We start from the raw sequence: 17,432 nt of genomic DNA, 5'->3' as shown, positions 1-17,432 counted from the left end.
AGAAGGGTTGAGTTCCCATGTGCTCCATGTTGGTCTCTGCTGTTTGCAAGTTAATGGTGAAACTCCCACTGACTTCAGACATTGAGGGCTCCTGATTTGAAGCGAAAGCGTCAATTGTGCCACTTCTGAAAAAAGCTACTGATCTGCTTACATCCAGCTGGAGACCTGTGACAAGCCCTCAAGTTGTATATATGTAATCATACTCTCTCCCCACATATTCAAAATGTCATTTATGACAGCCCTTGGTGTTGCACAAGCATTATCATAGGGGAGAGCTTAAAGAAATTGTAATTTTAGGATGGAGCATGATCTCCATGCTGTGGCAGTTGTGCAAAATGGCAGATAACCTTTGGATCTTCGAGATGATTTTGCAAGCGGGATGCACGATAGCATTTCTTGGTGTAAATTGAGGAAAGAAGATATGGAGCTATCACAGAGAGCCTGCTGATGTCTGCTTCAGTCTTCTGCAGAAGCCATGACCTGCCCTGTCCATCCCTGCACTCACTTAGATGGGTTTGCTGCTGGTTCATGGTAGCAAAAGCAAGAGGAAAATTTAAGTCCAAGGCATTCATGTGACCTATATAGTACTGCATTTCCATAAAGCTCACTATCATTTTTTTAGTAATTTAGCAAATTATCTAGGACAGGACTGAGATACATGTAGTGCACAAGTATACCTTGAAAGTACATTTTTTTGTTTTAATAAGGTTGGTTGGGCACCGCCGCCATTTCGCAGCCACTCGCCGAGGCGATCGGCTCTGGGGCAGACGCGTTCTGCAGCGTAGCGGGGGATCAAAGTGGGCAGGGCTTTTTTCAGCATCGAGGCCACTCGAGGGAGCCGCCAGGGCCCCGCAGCCCTCATGAGGGAGGCTGACGAGGCGTGGGTGGAGCCAGCAGCACCCCCGCCCCGGCTGTTCAAATGCAGCCCCTAGGGAGCGCGAGCGACCAGGAGTGCAGCAAACAGGACATGGGGTGTCAGAAGGGCATGGCGCGGCAGTTTGTGCAGCAGTTCGTGCAGGCAGGGCAAGCAGGGAGGGCCCCTCGCCGCTCTTCTGCAGCGGTCTTTCCCATCGGTACTTGTAACCTGCTTGCGAAGAGCCTGGCCATGGTATCAACCAGGCAGAAAACCGTGGCCTCCACATCTCTTGCAGCCTCTCCAGCCACAGTCAACCGATGTGGCTACTCATACGGAGGGCTCAGGGAAACACACCGCTGTCCAGGTCTTGGGCTGCAGGGTGTGCCCGAGTCATCTGACAGTAGTGGCAGTGGGTATGCCTGTAGGAGGTGTTCCAGGGTTGAAGAATTGCTCAGCCTGGTGGCAGAGCTTTGGGAGGAGGTGAGCAGGCTGAGGAGCGTCAGGGAGTCAGAGAGGGAAATTGACTGGTGGAGCCATACTCTACCCACCCTGAGACAGACTCAGGAGCCTGCCACCACACAAGAAAGAAAGGTTCCCCTATCCCACCAGTCAGCCACTACACAAAAGACAAAGGTTCCTCCATCCCGACAGGCAGTAGGAGGGGACCTGGGCCAAGGGGGGGAATGGAAGCAGGTTTCTGCTTGGAGTGGTAGGCGAGCCCTCTCCCTGCCTGCCTCACCTTACTGACCACCCTTACGTAACAGGTATGAGGCTCTAGAACTTGACAGTCAAAACAGCAATGTAGACAAAAGCCCATCCTGGTTGGAAGGGGTGCCTAAGGCAAGGCAACCTACCCCCCACATCACTACATCTTCTATCAAGAAAGAAAGAAGGTTTATCGTCATACGGGACTCCCTTCTGAAAGGGGCAGAGGGCCCTATTTGCCATCCGGACCCAACCCACAGAGAAGTCTGCTGCCTCCCTGGGGCTCGCGTAAGAGACATTGCCAGGAAAGTCACTTCCCTGGCATGGCCCTCTGACTACTACCCATTACTGTTTTTTCAGGCTGGTAATGACGAGGTAGCAAGGAGAAGTCCACTATTGCATAGAAATGACACAAATATCATTCTTTATTAAATGGAAGAATTTTTCAGGAAAAAAAGCTATGGTCATAAAACTGGGCAGATAAGAGGCTTTCTTCCTCTTCCATGTCTTCCCATGCTTTCTTCTTCTCTTGTCTCCAGCCGATGTCTTCCTGCAGGTTGTGATGGCTAATGTGTCTCAGGTACATCTTCATCAAGTCAGGGTTTGTCTTGAGTTGGCAGATCAGCTTATTGCTGGTACACTTGCTCTGGCAGCCTGTTCCTGGAGAAGCTGAAGGTGTTTGCCTGATCTGGAAAGAACAAGGCAAGTGCCATGATGAAGAGGCTCCCTGCCTTGGGAGCCTGAGCCCTCCATGGCTGCGCTTGGCCTCTTCCTGAGAAACGCAGTCCTTGGTGGGTTGCTCCAGGCAAAAGATTGTGCAAAGAAAGCCTCAAATAAGATCTGTATTTTTCTCCCTCCTGGGTCAGCCTGTCCCTGTTTCCTCTTCTGAGGATGAGACCAACCCCTGCCTCATGGGGTTGGGAAAAGGGTTGGCGAAGACACAGAGGACTGCCAGGGCTTTCTTGTCCATGTGGTCTGTTATTCTTTATTCTAAACATTGTTAACTCAAGGCCTTGGCAGTTGCCTGCTCCTGGCCTGGCACCGTTTAGCCTGCCTGACCTCCATCACTCACCTCTCTCTGGCATCTCCTCGCTTTCCTCCATAAGCAAATCCCCGCAAGGAAAACCCCGCCGAGCAGGCACAGGGCTGGGCTGCTCCCATAGAGCACCTCCACGGACCCAAAAGTTGCATCCAGCTGGGCAAGGGAGGACCAAAGCTGGTGCAGCAGGTAGGGCAGGTAGGAGCACTTGGCTCCCCGTGCCAGTGCCCTGGTGCTACAGGTCCTCAGGAGCCACGTCCCACATAACCATGGCCCAGGAGGGCCGGCTGGAACAGCCAAGGCTGCTGGGGAGCAGAGAGGCCATGCAGAGCAGGAAGATGAGGGAGAGTCCCAGGCTGAGCATTTTGCTGCTCCTACTCTGGGCTTGATCTGGCCATCACCTTGTCCTGAGCTCAGCCAGTCACCAGCAGCACCGCTGTCTACACGCTGAGTGGGTGATGGTACCAGCAGCCCCACAGTGCTGTCACAAGGCCTTCGTGGGGCACCCAGCAAGAGGGGAAGGTCTTGGCAGGGAGGCAGGGCCTGGGGAGCCAAATTTCTCAGCTGGCCACTCCCACAGCCATCCCCCCACTCTGGGTCTGCCTCAGCACTGGGGCCTGGGTCGGAGCCCTGGGGGCAAGGGCTGTGCTCCAAAATGCTCAGTGAGGAGGTGCTGTGCCAGTGCAGGGGTGTTGCCTGGGCCCCCTGGACCCATGCTCGTCCTTCGATGCTGTTCATATGGGCTGTGGGGCAGCTGTGGCATTGCCCGCAGCACAGGTGGGGTGCTCAGGGGCTTTGGTGGCACAGGCAGGAGCAGATTGCGGGCCCAGCTGGGGTCCTCTGGGGTTGGAGTGGCTGCAGGGCCTGCTGTGGGAGATGGGTCTGCGTTGAGTGCAGCTCGGTAGGCGTAGGCCAAACCCAAGCATGTTTCAGTGCTTTGTGTCTCTTGGGAATTGCCACTGTGCTGGCTAATATGTGCAGATGGCCAAGAAGACCAACAGCTTCTTGGTTTGTATCAGAAGCAGCGTTGGCAGCAGGCCCAGGGAAGTGACTGTCCCCCTGTACTTGGCTCTGGCTCTTGGTTGCACCTCACTCTGTGTTCGGCTTTGGGCCCCTCACTACAAGAAAGACATTGAGGTGCTGGAGCACGTCCAAAGAAGGACCATGAAGCTGGTGAAGGGTCTAGAGAGCAAGTCCTGTGAGAAGAGGCTGAGGGAACTGGGCTTATTTAGCCAAAAGAAAAGGAGGCTCAGGGGAGGCCTTATCGCTCTTTATAGCTACCCCAAAGGAGGTTGTAGGGAGGTGGGGGGTCGGTCTCTTCTCCCAGGCACGAAGTGACAGGACAAGAAGAAATGGCCTCAAGTGGCATCAGGGGAGGTTGAGGCGGGATATTAGGAAACACTTCTTCACTGAAAGGGTTGTGTGGCATTAGAACAGGCTGACCAGGGAAGTTGTTGCAACACCATCCCTGAGATATTTAAATGATATGTAGATATGGTGTTTAGCAACATGGTTTAGTGGTAGACTCGGCAGTACGAGGTTAAAGGTTGGAACTGGTGGTCTTAGAGGTCTTTTCCAGCCATATGATTCTGTGATTTCTGTGCCTCTGCTTGGAGCACCTTTCTTCCTTTGGGAGGACTCGTAGCTCATGCTTTGGTGCAGAGGGACCTCCAGTGTCCCTTTGCGGCCCATGCCTTGGCCTCACAGGCCATAGCTTGCTATTTCTTTGTCAAAAGACGTTCCTATGTATCATGGAAGGAGATAAGGTCCCTGTAGTGTTGCAGGCAACAGGCTGGGAAAGACAAGTGCCATTTGCTCCTCTGTGGGGAGAAGGCAAACCCACTTTTGGGACTGCTTTTGTTCAAGGACTTGGGTGCGCCTGGTGTGTCCTGCAGGACAATGGGGAACTGTGGTGTTTACCTTGAGGGAATTTCACGCTGGGGATAAGATCATCCATGATCTGAGTGACAGGCTGTGGCTGGAGGCTGTAATTGTATGACAGAAGAAACAATACAGCAGGAGCCACCTGGACCAAGGGAGGACAGGCCTCATAAAGATACAGGCAAATGCAGCTGGCAAACCCAACCTGAGCTGTTTTTGGCAGCCAATGACCCAAGCCAACAGGCCCCATGTCCTTTTCTGAATGATCCCCATAAGAGGCGGCCCAAGCCCCAGACTAAATGAACTGAACCAATCTGCGTGGCTATTGGAATGGACGTGTGATGGGGCCCTGTGATGCGGATGGCCCATAGAAAAAGCGAAAGATGCCTGTGTAAATAGCAAAGGATGGAGAGGAGGGGTGGTGTCTGATGAGGATGCATTTGGGTAGCATAGGACCTGAGCAAGGTGCAGGCAGTGGAGATTGTCTTGGGCCTGTCTGGGAGGTAGGTGACTTTCTCCAGCGCAACCCCCACGCTGCTGTTTTGGATGTGACTTGAGACAAACAGGCACCACGAGAAGGCTTGGGAGGGGGCAGCTGATGGTGGAGGGAGGGCGTAGCTGGGACAGCTGACCCAAAGTGAGCACCGTGGAATGTCATCCTCAGAAGTAAAACCTGTAGGTTTGGCCTTACAGAGTAGCCCTTGCTCAGGCACTGGCTGGCCATTGGTCTGCTTCTGGGAGGCGGTGAGTGATGGCTCTCCACTTCAGATTACCTCTCTTGTTCTTTTTCTCTTTCCTTCTTCTCTCCCACTTTCTCAGGGGACATGCATACCAGGGATGGATGAAGACAACACACACAACCTCCATTGTTTTGTTTAACATACTTTATTCACTGGGGAGCAATCCCCCCCCGATTCCCTCACAGAGCCTCCTTGGGAGCCGTGGCTCTCCAGGGAGATGGAGAAAATGCTCTCCTCCTCTTCCATGTCTTCCACCTTTCTCTTCTTTTTGGCTCTCTGGGTTCTGCCAGCTTTTGGGTGGTGGAGGAGCAGCTCCCTTAGGTGCTTCTCCATCAGGACGATGTTTTCTTCCATCCGGCATAGCACCTCATAGCTGTCGTAGGAGTATCCACAGTGGCAGCACGTCCCTGAGGAAGCTGAGGGCGTCTTGCTCACCTCCTGGAAACAAGAGGCCAAGGGGGGCATGATGAAAGGGACATGGGCCTTGGGGGGGCTAGAGACATCTGCACCTGGGCTTGGCCTCTTCTTGAGAACTTTGGGTCCTGCTGGGCTGCACCAGGCAGCACAATGTGCAAAGAAAGCCTCAGGCAGGCCCCTTATTTTTCTCCCTCAGGCATCAGCCTGTCCCTGTTTCTTCTTCTGAAGATGAGACCCACCTCTGCCTCCCAGGGGTGGGAAGAGGTCCAGGGAAGACCCAGGGCACCTTAGGGTCCTCCTGAGTCCTTCATGACCACGTGGGCTACTACTCCTTGTCCTACCCGTTACTGACCCAAAGTCCAAGGCCTGGCAGTCCCAGCAACCTGGCACTGTTTGGCCTGCCTGACCTCCATCACTCACCTCTCTCTGGCATCTCCTGGCTTTCCTCCATAAGCAAATCCCTGCAAGGAAAACCCCACCGAGCAGGCACAGGGCTGTGCTGCTCCCATAGGGCACCTCCACGGACCCAAAAGTTGCATCCAGCTGGGCCAGGGAGGACCAAAGCTGGTGCAGCAGGTAGGGCAGGTAGGAGCACTGGCTCTCTGTACCAATGCCCTGGTGCTCCAGGTCCTCAGGAGCCACGTCCCACATAACCGTGGCCCAGGAGGGCCGGCTGGAACAGCCAAGGCTGCCAGGGAGCAGAGAGGCCATGCAGAGCAGGAAGACAAGGGAGAGCCCCGGGCTGAGCATTTTGCTGCTCCTTCTCTGGGCTCGATCTCTGGCCGTCACCAGCAGCACCGCTGTCTGCACGCTGAGTGGGTGATGGTGCCAGCAGCCGCACGGTGCTGTCACCGATGGCCCTGTGATGTCACAAGGCCTTCGTGGGGTACCCAGCAAGAGGGGAAGGTCTTGGCAGGGAGGCAGGGCCCGGGGAACCGAATTTCTCAGCCGGCCACTCCCACAGCCATCCCCCGCTCTGGGTCTGCCTCAGCACTGGGGCCTGGGTCGGAGCCCTGGGGGCAGGGGCTGTGCTCCAAAATGCTCAGTGAGGAGGAGCTGTGCCAGTGCAGGGGTGTTGCCTGGGCCCCCTGGACCCATGCTCGTCCTTCGATGCTGTTCATATGGGCTGTGGGGCAGCTGTGGCATTGCCCGCAGCACAGGTGGGGTGCTCAGGGGCTTTGGTGGCACAGGCAGGAGCAGATTGCGGGCCCAGCTGGGGTCCTCTGGGGTTGGAGTGGCTGCAGGGCCTGCTGTGGGAGATGGGTCTGCGTTGAGTGCAGCTCGGTAGGCGTAGGCCAAACCCAAGCATGTTTCAGTGCTTTGGGTCTCTTGGGAATTGCCACTGTGCTGGCTAATATGTGCAGATGGCCAAGAAGACCAACAGCTTCTTGGTTTGTATCAGAAGCAGTGTTGGCAGCAGGCCCAGGGAAGTGATTGTCCCCCTGTACTTGGCTCTGGCTCTTGGTTGCACCTCACTCTGTGTTCGGCTTCGGGCCCCTCACTACAAGAAAGACATTGAGGTGCTGGAGCGTGTCCAAAGAAGGACCATGAAGCTGGTGAAGGGTCTAGAGAGCAAGTCCTGTGAGAAGAGGCTGAGGGAACTGGGCTTATTTAGCCAAAAGAAAAGGAGGCTCAGGGGAGGCCTTATCGCTCTTTATAGCTACCTCAAAGGAGGTTGTAGGGAGGTGGGGGGTCGGTCTCTTCTCGCAGGCACGAAGTGACAGGACAAGAAGAAATGGCCTCAGGTGGCATCAGGGGAGGTTGAGGCGGGATATTAGGAAACACTTCTTCACTGAAAGGGTTGTGTGGCATTAGAACAGGCTGACCAGGGAAGTTGTTGCGACGCCATCCCTGAGATATTTAAATGATATGTAGATATGGTGTTTAGCAACATGGTTTAGTGGTAGACTCGGCAGTACGAGGTTAAAGGTTGGAACTGGTGGTCTTAGAGGTCTTTTCCAACCTTACGATTCTGTGATTTCTGTGCCTCTGCTTGGAGCACCTTTCTTCCTTTGGGAGGACTCGTAGCTCATGCTTTGGTGCAGAGGGACCTCCAGTGTCCCTTTGTGGCCCATGCCTTGGCCTCACAGGCCATAGCTTGCTATTTCTTTGTCAAAAGACGTTCCTATGTATCATGGAAGGAGATGAGGTCTCTGCAGTGTTGCAGGCAACAGGCTGGGAAAGACAAGTGCCATTTGCTCCTCTGTGGGGAGAAGGCAAACCCACTTTTGGGACTGCTTTTGTTCAAGGACTCGGGTGCGCTTGGTTTCTCGTGCAGAACAATGGGGAACTGTGGTGTTTACCTTGAGGGAATTTCACGCTGGGGATAAGATAATCCATGATCTGAGTGACAGGCTGTGGCTGGAGGCTGTAATTGCATGACAGAAGAAACAATACAGCAGGAGCCACCTGGACCAAGGGAGGACAGGCCTCATAAAGATGCAGGCAAATGCAGCTGGCAAACCCAACCTGAGCTGTTTTTGGCAGCCAATGACCCAAGCCAACAGGCCCCATGTCCTTTTCTGAATGATCCCCATAAGAGGCGGCCCAAGCCCCAGACTAAATGAACTGAACCAATCTGCGTGGCTATTGGAATGGACGTGTGATGGGGCCCTGTGATGCGGATGGCCCACGGACAAAGCGAAAGATACCTGTGTAAATAGCAAAGGATGGAGAGGAGGGGTGGTGTCTGATGAGGATGCATTTGGGTAGCATAGGACCTGAGCAAGGTGCAGGCAGTGGAGATTGTCTTGGGCCTGTCTGGGAGGTAGGTGACTTTCTCCAGCGCAACCCCCATGCTGCTGTATTGGATGTGACTTGAGACAAACAGGCACCACGAGAAGGCTTGGGAGGGGGCAGCTGATGGTGGAGGGAGGGCGTAGCTGGGACAGCTGACCCAAAGTGAGCACCGTGGAATGTCATCCTCAGAAGTAAAACCTGTAGGTTTGGCCTTACAGAGTAGCCCTTGCTCAGGCACTGGCTGGCCATTGGTCTGCTTCTGGGAGGCGGTGAGTGATGGCTCTCCACTTCAGATTACCTCTCTTGTTCTTTTTCTCTTTCCTTCTTCTCTCCCACTTTCTCAGGGGACATGCATACCAGGGATGGATGAAGACAACACACGCAACCTCCATTGTTTTGTTTAACATACTTTATTCACTGGGGAGCAATCCCCCCCCGATTCCCTCACAGAGCCTCCTTGGGAGCCGTGGCTCTCCAGGGAGATGGAGAAAATGCTCTCCTCCTCTTCCATGTCTTCCACCTTTCTCTTCTTTTTGGCTCTCTGGGTTCTGCCAGCTTTTGGGTGGTGGAGGAGCAGCTCCCTTAGGTGCTTCTCCATCAGGACGATGTTTTCTTCCATCCGGCATAGCACCTCATAGCTGTCGTAGGAGTATCCACAGTGGCAGCACGTCCCTGAGGAAGCTGAGGGCGTCTTGCTCACCTCCTGGAAACAAGAGGCCAAGGGGGGCATGATGAAAGGGACATGGGCCTTGGGGGGGGCTAGAGACATCTGCACCTGGGCTTGGCCTCTTCTTGAGAACTTTGGGTCCTGCTGGGCTGCACCAGGCAGCACGATGTGCAAAGAAAGCCTCAGGCAGGCCCCTTATTTTTCTCCCTCAGGCATCAGCCTGTCCCTGTTTCTTCTTCTGAAGATGAGACCCACCTCTGCCTCCCAGGGGTGGGAAGAGGTCCAGGGAAGACCCAGGGCACCTTAGGGTCCTCCTGAGTCCTTCATGACCACGTGGGCTACTACTCCTTGTCCTACCCGTTACTGACCCAAAGTCCAAGGCCTGGCAGTCCCAGCAACCTGGCACTGTTTGGCCTGCCTGACCTCCATCACTCACCTCTCTCTGGCATCTCCTGGCTTTCCTCCATAAGCAAATCCCTGCAAGGAAAACCCCGCCGAGCAGGCACAGGGCTGTGCTGCTCCCATAGGGCACCTCCACGGACCCAAAAGTTGCATCCAGCTGGGCCAGGGAGGACCAAAGCTGGTGCAGCAGGTAGGGCAGGTAGGAGCACTGGCTCTCTGTATCAATGCCCTGGTGCTCCAGGTCCTCAGGAGCCACGTCCCACATAACCGTGGCCCAGGAGGGCCGGCTGGAACAGCCAAGGCTGCCAGGGAGCAGAGAGGCCACGCAGAGCAGGAAGACAAGGGAGAGCCCCGGGCTGAGCATTTTGCTGCTCCTTCTCTGGGCTCGATCTCTGGCCGTCACCAGCAGCACCGCTGTCTGCACGCTGAGTGGGTGATGGTGCCAGCAGCCGCACGGTGGTGTCACCGATGGCCCTGTGATGTCACAAGGCCTTCGTGGGGCACCCAGCAAGAGGGGAAGGTCCTGGGAGGGAGGCAGGGCCTGGGGAGCCAAATTTCTCAGCCGGCCACTCCCACAGCCATCCCCCCACTCTGGGTCTGCCTCAGCACTGAGGCCTGGGTCGGAGCCCTGGGGGCAGGGGCTGTGCTCCAAAATGCTCAGTGAGGAGGAGCTGTGCCAGTGCAGGGGTGTTGCCTGGGCCCCCTGGACCCATGCTCGTCCTTCGATGCTGTTCATATGGGCTGTGGGGCAGCTGTGGCATTGCCCGCAGCACAGGTGGGGTGCTCAGGGGCTTTGGTGGCACAGGCAGGAGCAGATTGCGGGCCCAGCTGGGGTCCTCTGGGGTTGGAGTGGCTGCAGGGCCTGCTGTGGGAGATGGGTCTGCGTTGAGTGCAGCTCGGTAGGCGTAGGCCAAACCCAAGCATGTTTCAGTGCTTTGTGTCTCTTGGGAATTGCCACTGTGCTGGCTAATATGTGCAGATGGCCAAGAAGACCAACAGCTTCTTGGTTTGTATCAGAAGCGGCGTTGGCAGCAGGCCCAGGGAAGTGACTGTCCCCCTGTACTTGGCTCTGGCTCTTGGTTGCACCTCACTCTGTGTTCGGCTTCGGGCCCCTCACTACAAGAAAGACACTGAGGTGCTGGAGCGTGTCCAAAGAAGGACCATGAAGCTGGTGAAGGGTCTAGAGAGCAAGTCCTGTGAGAAGAGGCTGAGGGAACTGGGCTTATTTAGCCAAAAGAAAAGGAGGCTCAGGGGAGGCCTTATCGCTCCTTATAGCTACCCCAAAGGAGGTTGTAGGGAGGTGGGGGGTCGGTCTCTTCTCCCAGGCACGAAGTGACAGGACAAGAAGAAATGGCCTCAAGTGGCACCAGGGGTGGTTGAGGCGGGATATTAGGAAACACTTCTTCACTGAAAGGGTTGTGTGGCATTAGAACAGGCTGACCAGGGAAGTTGTTGCGACGCCATCCCTGAGATATTTAAATGATATCTAGATGCGGTGTTTAGCAACATGGTTTAGTGGTAGACTCGGCAGTACGAGGTTAAAGGTTGGAACTGGTGGTCTTAGAGGTCTTTTCCAACCTTACGATTCTGTGATTTCTGTGCCTCTGCTTGGAGCACCTTTCTTCCTTTGGGAGGACTCGTAGCTCATGCTTTGGTGCAGAGGGACCTCCAGTGTCCCTTTGTGGCCCATGCCTTGGCCTCACAGGCCATAGCTTGCTATTTCTTTGTCAAAAGACGTTCCTATGTATCATGGAAGGAGATGAGGTCTCTGCAGTGTTGCAGGCAACAGGCTGGGAAAGACAAGTGCCATTTGCTCCTCTGTGGGGAGAAGGCAAACCCACTTTTGGGACTGCTTTTGTTCAAGGACTCGGGTGCACTTGGTGGCTCCTGCAGGACAATGGGGAGCTGTGGTGTTTACCTTGAGGGAATTTCACGCTGGGGATAAGATAATCCATGATCTGAGTGACAGGCTGTGGCTGGAGGCTGTAATTGCATGACAGAAGAAACAATACAGCAGGAGCCACCTGGACCAAGGGAGGACAGGCCTCATAAAGATGCAGGCAAATGCAGCTGGCAAACCCAACCTGAGCTGTTTTTGGCAGCCAATGACCCAAGCCAACAGGCCCCATGTCCTTTTCTGAATGATCCCCATAAGAGGCGGCCCAAGCCCCAGACTAAATGAACTGAACCAATCTGCGTGGCTATTGGAATGGACGTGTGATGGGGCCCTGTGATGCGGATGGCCCACGGACAAAGCGAAAGATACCTGTGTAAATAGCAAAGGATGGAGAGGAGGGGTGGTGTCTGATGAGGATGCATTTGGGTAGCATAGGACCTGAGCAAGGTGCAGGCAGTGGAGATTGTCTTGGGCCTGTCTGGGAGGTAGGTGACTTTCTCCAGCGCAACCCCCATGCTGCTGTATTGGATGTGACTTGAGACAAACAGGCACCACGAGAAGGCTTGGGAGGGGGCAGCTGATGGTGGAGGGAGGGCGTAGCTGGGACAGCTGACCCAAAGTGAGCACCGTGGAATGTCATCCTCAGAAGTAAAACCTGTAGGTTTGGCCTTACAGAGTAGCCCTTGCTCAGGCACTGGCTGGCCATTGGTCTGCTTCTGGGAGGCGGTGAGTGATGGCTCTCCACTTCAGATTACCTCTCTTGTTCTTTTTCTCTTTCCTTCTTCTCTCCCACTTTCTCAGGGGACATGCATACCAGGGATGGATGAAGACAACACACGCAACCTCCATTGTTTTGTTTAACATACTTTATTCACTGGGGAGCAATCCCCCCCCGATTCCCTCACAGAGCCTCCTTGGGAGCCGTGGCTCTCCAGGGAGATGGAGAAAATGCTCTCCTCCTCTTCCATGTCTTCCACCTTTCTCTTCTTTTTGGCTCTCTGGGTTCTGCCAGCTTTTGGGTGGTGGAGGAGCAGCTCCCTTAGGTGCTTCTCCATCAGGACGATGTTTTCTTCCATCCGGCATAGCACCTCATAGCTGTCGTAGGAGTATCCACAGTGGCAGCACGTCCCTGAGGAAGCTGAGGGCGTCTTGCTCACCTCCTGGAAACAAGAGGCCAAGGGGGGCATGATGAAAGGGACATGGGCCTTGGGGGGGCTAGAGACATCTGCACCTGGGCTTGGCCTCTTCTTGAGAACTTTGGGTCCTGCTGGGCTGCACCAGGCAGCACAATGTGCAAAGAAAGCCTCAGGCAGGCCCCTTATTTTTCTCCCTCAGGCATCAGCCTGTCCCTGTTTCTTCTTCTGAAGATGAGACCCACCTCTGCCTCCCAGGGGTGGGAAGAGGTCCAGGGAAGACCCAGGGCACCTTAGGGTCCTCCTGAGTCCTTCATGACCACGTGGGCTACTACTCCTTGTCCTACCCGTTACTGACCCAAAGTCCAAGGCCTGGCAGTCCCAGCAACGTGGCACTGTCTGGCCTGCCTGACCTCCATCACTCACCTCTCTCTGGCATCTCCTGGCTTTCCTCCATAAGCAAATCCCTGCAAGGAAAACCCCGCCGAGCAGGCACAGGGCTGTGCTGCTCCCATAGGGCACCTCCACGGACCCAAAAGTTGCATCCAGCTGGGCCAGGGAGGACCAAAGCTGGTGCAGCAGGTAGGGCAGGTAGGAGCACTGGCTCTCTGTACCAATGCCCTGGTGCTCCAGGTCCTCAGGAGCCACGTCCCACATAACCGTGGCCCAGGAGGGCCGGCTGGAACAGCCAAGGCTGCCAGGGAGCAGAGAGGCCACGCAGAGCAGGAAGACAAGGGAGAGCCCCGGGCTGAGCATTTTGCTGCTCCTTCTCTGGGCTCGATCTCTGGCCGTCACCAGCAGCACCGCTGTCTGCACGCTGAGTGGGTGATGGTGCCAGCAGCCACACGGTGCTGTCACCGATGGCCCTGTGATGTCACAAGGCCTTCGTGGGGCACCCAGCAAGAGGGGAAGGTCCTGGGAGGGAGGCAGGGCCCGGGGAGCCAAATTTCTCAGCCGGCCACTCCCACAGCCATTCCCCGCTCTGGGTCTGCCTCAGCACTGGGGCCTGGGTCGGAGCCCTGGGGGCAGGGACTGTGCTCCAAAATGCTCAGTGAGGAGGAGCTGTGCCAGTGCAGGGGTGTTGCCTGGGCCCCCTGGACCCATGCTCGTCCTTCGATGCTGTTCATATGGGCTGTGGGGCAGCTGTGGCATTGCCCGCAGCACAGGTGGGGTGCTCAGGGGCTTTGGTGGCACAGGCAGGAGCAGATTGCGGGCCCAGCTGGGGTCCTCTGGGGTTGGAGTGGCTGCAGGGCCTGCTGTGGGAGATGGGTCTGCGTTGAGTGCAGCTCGGTAGGCGTAGGCCAAACCCAAGCATGTTTCAGTGCTTTGTGTCTCTTGGGAATTGCCACTGTGCTGGCTAATATGTGCAGATGGCCAAGAAGACCAACAGCTTCTTGGTTTGTATCAGAAGCAGCGTTGGCAGCAGGCCCAGGGAAGTGATTGTCCCCCTGTACTTGGCTCTGGCTCTTGGTTGCACCTCACTCTGTGTTCGGCTTCGGGCCCCTCACTACAAGAAAGACATTGAGGTGCTGGAGCACGTCCAAAGAAGGACCATGAAGCTGGTGAAGGGTCTAGAGAGCAAGTCCTGTGAGAAGAGGCTGAGGGAACTGGGCTTATTTAGCCAAAAGAAAAGGAGGCTCAGGGGAGGCCTTATCGCTCCTTATAGCTACCCCAAAGGAGGTTGTAGGGAGGTGGGGGGTCGGTCTCTTCTCCCAGGCACGAAGTGACAGGACAAGAAGAAATGGCCTCAGGTGGCATCAGGGGAGGTTGAGGCGGGATATTAGGAAACACTTCTTCACTGAAAGGGTTGTGTGGCATTAGAACAGGCTGACCAGGGAAGTTGTTGCGACGCCATCCCTGAGATATTTAAATGATATGTAGATGTGGTGTTTAGCAACATGGTTTAGTGGTAGACTCGGCAGTACGAGGTTAAAGGTTGGAACTGGTGGTATTAGAGGTCATTTGCTCCTCTGTGGGGAGAAGGCAAACCCACTTTTGGGACTGCTTTTTTTCAAGGACTCGGGCGCACTTGGTGGCTCCTGCAGGACAATGGGGAACTGTGGTGTTTACCTTGAGGGAATTTCATGCTGGGGATAAGATAATCCATGATCTGAGTGACAGGCTGTGGCTGGAGGCTGTAATTGTATGTCAGGGTGTGCCTGAGTCTTCTGTCGGTATCCGACAGCAGCAGCGAGGGGTATGCCTGTGGGAGGTGTGCCGAGACTGAAGAGCTGCTCAGCTAGGTAGCGGAGCTTCGGGAGGAGGTGAGCAGGCTCAGGAGCATAAGGGAGTCAGAGTGGGAAATTGGGTGGTGGAGGTGTACTTTACCCTCTCTGAGACAGACTCATGAGCCTGCCAGAGCACACGTGTTTCCTGCTACGCAGAAGACAAAAGTTCCCTCATCCTGCCAGGCAGTAGGAGGAGACCTAGGCCAAGGAGGGGAATGGAGGCAGGTTCCTGTTCGGGGTGGTAGGCGAGCCCTGTCCCTGCCTGCCTCACCTTCCCATCTACCCTTACACAACAGGTATGAGGGTCTAGAACACGACAGTCAGAACGAAAGCCTGTCCCAGTTGGAGAGGGTGCCTAAGGCAAGGCAAGGCAACCTACCCCCTGCATTGCTACATCTTCTGTCAAGAAAGAAAGAAGGGTTGTCGTCATGGGGAACTCCCTTCTGAAAGGGACAGAGGGCCCAGTATGCCGACCGGACCCAACCCACAGAGAAGTCTGCTGCCTCCATGGGGCTTGGGTGAGAGACTTTGCTAAGAAAGTCACGGGCCTGATACAGCCCACCAACTACTACCCGCTACTGGTCTTTCAGTCTGGTAACGACGAGGTAGCAACGAGAAGTCCAAGAGTGATCAAAAGCGACTTTAGGGCTTTAGGGTGACTAGTTAAAGGTTCAGGGGCACAGGCTGTGTTTGCCTCTGTCCTTCCGATGGGTATCGACGTTGACAAGCAGACTTATCAATACGTGGCTTCAGGACTGGTGCAACCGACAGAACTTTGGGTTTGCTGATCATGGGAGGGTCTACGTGACACCGGGCCTGCTGGCACCAGATGGGATGTGCCTCTCTCAGAGAGGGATAAGGATTTTTGCTCAGGAGTTGGCAGCGCTGATAGATAGGGTTTTAAAACTAGAGTCGAAGGGGGAAAGGGATAAAACCAGGCACGCTGGTGATGAGCTAAGGGATGGTGCACTAGAATCAGAGGGACCGTGTGCTAGTGAGGTCCTTCAGTCAGCTCCACAAGGTGCTGCGTGTAGGGAGGCGCATTTGAAGTGCTTCTACACAAACACACGCAGTATGAGGAATAAAATGGATGAGCTAGAAGTCTTGGCCCAGTCCCACAGCTACGACATCATCGGCATAAGCGAAACCTGGTGGGATGAGTCCTGTGGCTGGTGTGTTGCAATAGATGGTTAAAGGCTCTTCAGGAGGGACAGGCAGGGTAGGCGAGGTGGGGGGATAGCAATGTATGTGAAGCAGGGGCTGGACTGTGTGGAACTTCAAGTTGGTGATGGCAAAGTTGAGAGCCTCTGGGTAAGGATTAAGGGACGAACAAATAAAGGGGATGTTGTTGTGGGAGTCTATTACAGACCACCTGGCCAGGATGACAACGCCAATGAATTATTCTTTGCAGAACTAAGAGATGCCTTGAGATCAACTCCCTTTGTCCTTATGGGGGACTTCAACTTGCCAGACGTCAACTGAGATCACCACACGGCTGACACGAGCAAGTCCAGGAGGTTCATAAAGCATCTAGATGATAACTTCTTGGTGCAGGTGCTAAGGGAGCCAACTAGGAAAGGTGCCCTCCTTGATCTGTTGCTTGAGAACAGAGAGGGTCTTGTGGGGGACATGGCAATTGGCGTCTATCTCAGTCATAGTGACCATGAAGTGGTTGAGTTTAAAATTTATGGTGACAGAAGGAAAACTGCCGCCAAAACTTCAGCCCTGGATACGGGGAAAGCAGACTTCAGGCTGCTCAGGGAACTAGTCAGCAAGGTCCCCTGGGAAACTGCTTTTGAAGGCATTGGCATCCATCAGTGCTGGTCAATCTTTAAGCACAGCCTCCTAAAAGCACAAGATCAGGCAATTCCAAAATATCGGAAGTCAGGCAGGTGGGGCAGAAGGACGGCCTGGCTGACCAGGGATCTTCTACTGGAGCTTAGGTGAAAAAAGAAAGTGTACAGCTGCTGGAAGGAGGGTCAGCCGATGTGGAAGGAATACAGGGATGCTATTCATGTTTGTAGGGAGAAAATTCGTGTGGCCAAAGCCCAACTAGAGTTGAAGCTGGCCATGTCTGTGGGAGACAATAAAAAAGGCTTTTTTAGATATGTGAACAGGAAAAGGAGAACCAGAGAAAACATAGGTCCGCTACTAGATGGGGAAGGTCTCCTCACAGACAATGACACAGGCAAAGCAGAGACGTTTAACGCCTTCTTCACCTCTGTCTTCAACACTGATGATGGGCTTCGGGACCCAGAGTGCCCTGAGCTGGAGGACCATGACGGTGGGAAACAAACTCTCTACTGACCCTGAACGTGTGTGGGATTTGCTGCTCCACCTGGATCCATACAAGTCCATGGGTCCGGATGGGATTCATCCCAGGGTGCTTAAAGAGCTGGCTGACATCATCGCAGGACCTCTCTCAATTATTCAACGATCTTGGGAATATGGAGAGGTCCCAGTAGACTGGAAGCTGGCAAACGTGCCAATTTTCAAGAAGGGCAAGAAAGAAGACCCTAGCAACTACAGGCCTGTCAGTTTCACGTCAGTGCCTGGTAAAATTATGGAGAAGATGATCCTTGAAGTTATTGAAGCACACCTGGGGGACAATGCAGTCATTGGTTCCAGCCAACATGGGTTCATGAAGGGTAGGTCCCGCCTAACAAATTTGATTTCCTTTTATGTTAAGATCACCCATATAGTCAATCAAGGGAAACCAGCTGATGTG

The 17,432-nt window shown here is 54.6% G+C and overlaps 3 protein-coding genes across 15 annotated transcripts in view; 1 reads left to right on the top strand and 2 right to left on the bottom strand.

The window, feature by feature from the left end:
- GRID2 (glutamate ionotropic receptor delta type subunit 2) overlaps positions 1 to 17,432 on the top strand; it is an 800,504-nt gene that overhangs the window by 770,447 nt on the left and 12,625 nt on the right. The window lies entirely within an intron of this gene.
- Positions 8,778 to 10,182, bottom strand: LOC308195187 (uncharacterized protein; the record flags this gene model as incomplete). The annotated part of the gene is made up of 2 exons (XM_080592195.1): positions 8,778 to 9,080; positions 9,481 to 10,182. The coding sequence occupies 2 exons, from the start codon at positions 10,180 to 10,182 to the stop codon at positions 8,778 to 8,780; spliced, it is 1,005 nt and encodes a 334-aa protein (XP_080448321.1).
- LOC308195188 (uncharacterized protein) lies at positions 10,969 to 13,442 on the bottom strand. The gene is made up of 2 exons (XM_080592196.1): positions 12,903 to 13,442; positions 10,969 to 12,503 (listed from the first exon to the last, which is right to left on the bottom strand). Exons 1-2 carry the CDS (start codon positions 13,230 to 13,232, stop codon positions 12,201 to 12,203), a joined length of 633 nt encoding a protein of 210 aa, XP_080448322.1. The 5' UTR covers positions 13,233 to 13,442; the 3' UTR covers positions 10,969 to 12,200.

The sequence above is a fragment of the Anser brachyrhynchus genome (genome assembly GCF_964034855.1).
Source record: "Anser brachyrhynchus genome assembly, chromosome: 4".
Lineage (NCBI taxonomy): Eukaryota > Metazoa > Chordata > Aves > Anseriformes > Anatidae > Anser > Anser brachyrhynchus.
The sequence above is the reverse complement of the archived record's forward strand: the minus strand, read 5'-3'. Positions and strand labels throughout refer to the sequence as shown.